General features: G+C 44.1%; 1 protein-coding gene across 1 annotated transcript in view; it reads left to right on the top strand.

Annotated features, from left to right (window-relative positions):
• Positions 1–453: 453 nt before the first annotated feature.
• LOC138976933 (beta-1,3-galactosyl-O-glycosyl-glycoprotein beta-1,6-N-acetylglucosaminyltransferase-like) overlaps positions 454–3,017 on the top strand; it is an 8,095-nt gene continuing 5,531 nt past the window's right edge. Inside the window, exons 1-3 of the mRNA XM_070349827.1 lie at positions 454–489; positions 884–1,201; positions 2,598–2,777. Coding sequence (XP_070205928.1) covers positions 454–489; positions 884–1,201; positions 2,598–2,777 — 534 coding nt within the window. The remainder of the gene's footprint in view (positions 490–883; positions 1,202–2,597; positions 2,778–3,017) is intronic.

Below are 3,017 nucleotides of genomic sequence, written 5' to 3' on the forward strand. Positions count from 1 at the left end.
AAAAATTTAAACTGAAAAATCTTTTTAAATGCGGTTTTACGAGTCGTGTTTTTGTCCTATTGAAATTGCAATCTCAGGACACTGTGTCCTATTGATTTTCAGTCTTCAGGACAATTGTCCTAAAGGCTGCTAGAAAAATGTACATCACTGCTACAGAACAGTTGTAGAGTTCTAAAATCGTATTTATTCCAGTTAAAACGTCATAATTTATGTAAGAACACAGATTCATAACATATAACACAATTTTGCGCGCGCGCGTGCGTGCGTGTGTGTGTATGTGTGTGTGTGTGTGTGTGTGTGTGTGTGTGTGTGTGTGTGTGTGTGTGTGTGTGTGTGTGTGTGTGTGTGTGTGTGTGTGTGTGCTATTCAGTGAATATGTTTTATATTTCAGGATGTGCTTTGCTGCTCGCCACTTTGTTATTGGTGACAATGATCTATTCACCTGGCTCGGGCATGACGTTCAGGGGACCCTTGCAAGAGCCTGAAGAGGTGAGCCGAGATCAAAAATCATGAGTGTCACTCATGCATACAGTCACGCACAAACAGAGCCCCTCCCCCCCCCCCATACACACACACACACACACACACACAAACAAACACTCACACACAGACAAACACACACACACACACAAAACACACACAAAACACACACACACAACACACACACACACACACAAAACACACACACACACACACACACACACACACACACACACACACACACACACACACACACACACACACTACCTTTCTGCATCTCAGTCTCTGACTCTATGGAGAGAGAGACAGACCGACAGACAAACAGGGAGACGGATTCCAATACAAGTACAAAATAAACTACTGCACAGACACAACCTTACCCATATAATTCTGATATTTCCAGGAAGCAGCTTGGGCAAAACCAGGACTCGTTGCCACCAAAAATAATATGAAAACGCTGGATGGGGTGTCAATAAAACCCAAAGTCAGAGCTGTTGATTGCAAACTGATTTGGACAGATGATAAGAATGAAACTCAAAAAGCCATTGAAGTTCAAAAGAACATTAACCAGATCTTAAAGACTCTTTCTCAATTCCGAAACGCAACATGGGATTGTGGTCGCTACATTCAACATGGCGGCTTCAACCTGGCGTCTGTCAGCGAGGAGGAGTTGTCTTTCCCTGTGGCCTTCAGCTTGCTGGTGTATCGTGACCCGGATCAGGTTTGTGGAATGTCTGAGTTGTCTACCCTGGTGCGCAGTGGCCATGCCTGGACTATCATTCTCGTAGAGCATTTTAAGCCGTTTTACAGTAGCCATGTCTAGACTATCATTCTCGTAGAGCTTTTTAAGCCGTTTTACAGTAGCCATGTCTAGATTATCATTCTCGTAGAGCTTTCTAGGACGTTTTACAGTAGCCATGTTTAGACTATCATACTCGTAGAGTTGTCTAAGCTAGTGACCAGTGACCATGCCTGGATCGACTATCATACTCGTAGAGCTTTCTAAGACGTTTTACAGTAGCCATGTTTAGACTATCATACTCGTAGAGCTTTCTAAGCTAGTGACCAGTGACCATTCCTGGATCGACTGTCATACTCGTAGAGCTTTTTTAAGACGTTTTACAGTAGCCATGTTTAGACTATCATACTCGTAGAGCTTTCTAAGCTAGTGATCAGTGGCTATCCCCAGACTATCATTCTCGTAAAGCTTTCTAATCCGTTTTACAGTAGCCATGTTTAGCCTATATCATACTCGTAGAGTTGTCTGAGCTAGTGTACATTGGTCATGTTTGGACAGACCATCGTAGAGATGTCTAAGCTGGTGTAATCTATCCCTCTCGTGGGGATGACTAATCAGGCGTACAGTGGCCTTTATTACACTACCACACTCGCAGAGTTATCTAAGCTGATTTACAGTTACCGTGTTTACGCTTAACTCACGTGAGGTTGTCTTTGCTATTTTACAGTGGCCCGCGAGTTTACACCACACACCTCATAGAGTTTGCTAAGCTGGTTACAGTGGGCGTTTTTATACACCACGCATCTCATAGCGTTTTCTAAGCTGGTTTCAATGGGCGTGTTTACACCACACACCTCATAAAGTTGTCTAAGCTAGTTGTTGTGGGCGTGTTCACGCCACACATCTCATAGCGTTTTCTTAGCTGGCTACATTGGGCGTGTTTACACCACACACCTCATAGAGTTTTCTAAGCTGGTTACATTGGGCGTGTTTACACCACACACCTCATAGCGTTTTCTAAGCTGGTTACAGTGGGCGTGTTTACACCACACACCTCATAGAGTTTTCTAAGCTGGTTACAGTGGGCGGGTTTACACCACACACCTCATCGAGTTGTCTTAGCCATGGTTACAGTAAGCGCGTTTACACCACACACCTCATAGAGTTTTCTAAGCTGGTCACAGTGGGCATGTTTGAATTATTACTGGTTTACACTCCCATTGTCAATAAGAAGCGACCAGCGGAGTGTAAAGGGCTAGAAGAGGGTGGAATTTGACTCTAACTGGCTTCATTCTAAGAACATAATATCTGACCCCATCAATGGCAATCACAGTTGGGTTGAGCATAATCAACACTACACATTACATTGACGTTACAGGTGGAACGTTTTCTGCGCGCCATCTACCGACCACACAACGTGTACTGTATTCACGTGGACTTCAAGGCCGACAACTCCTATCGGAGGAGGATAGAGCTGATGGCGAGTTGTCTATCCAACGTGTTCGTGTCCAATGTGGCAGTGGACGTGCGATGGGGGAGGTTTACTAATCTGGAGCCGGTAAGTCATTTCTGATTCTTTTTCTTCGTTAATGGGATGAAACTCCCACGTTCATTCATGTTGTTTGCATGAGTGGTTTTGTACGTGTATGACCAGGTTTCCTCCGCCATTAAGGCAGACATTCGCCGCTTTCGGGAGAAGCATGCTGGATATTTTCATGTTCCTATAAACAACCGAACTTTTAAATAGGCTACATAAATTATGATCTTGTTCGTGCGCACTTGTTCTTGTGCTTTGGTG

The sequence above is a fragment of the Littorina saxatilis genome, linkage group LG9 (genome assembly GCF_037325665.1).
Source record: "Littorina saxatilis isolate snail1 linkage group LG9, US_GU_Lsax_2.0, whole genome shotgun sequence".
Classification (NCBI taxonomy): Eukaryota; Metazoa; Mollusca; class Gastropoda; order Littorinimorpha; family Littorinidae; genus Littorina; species Littorina saxatilis.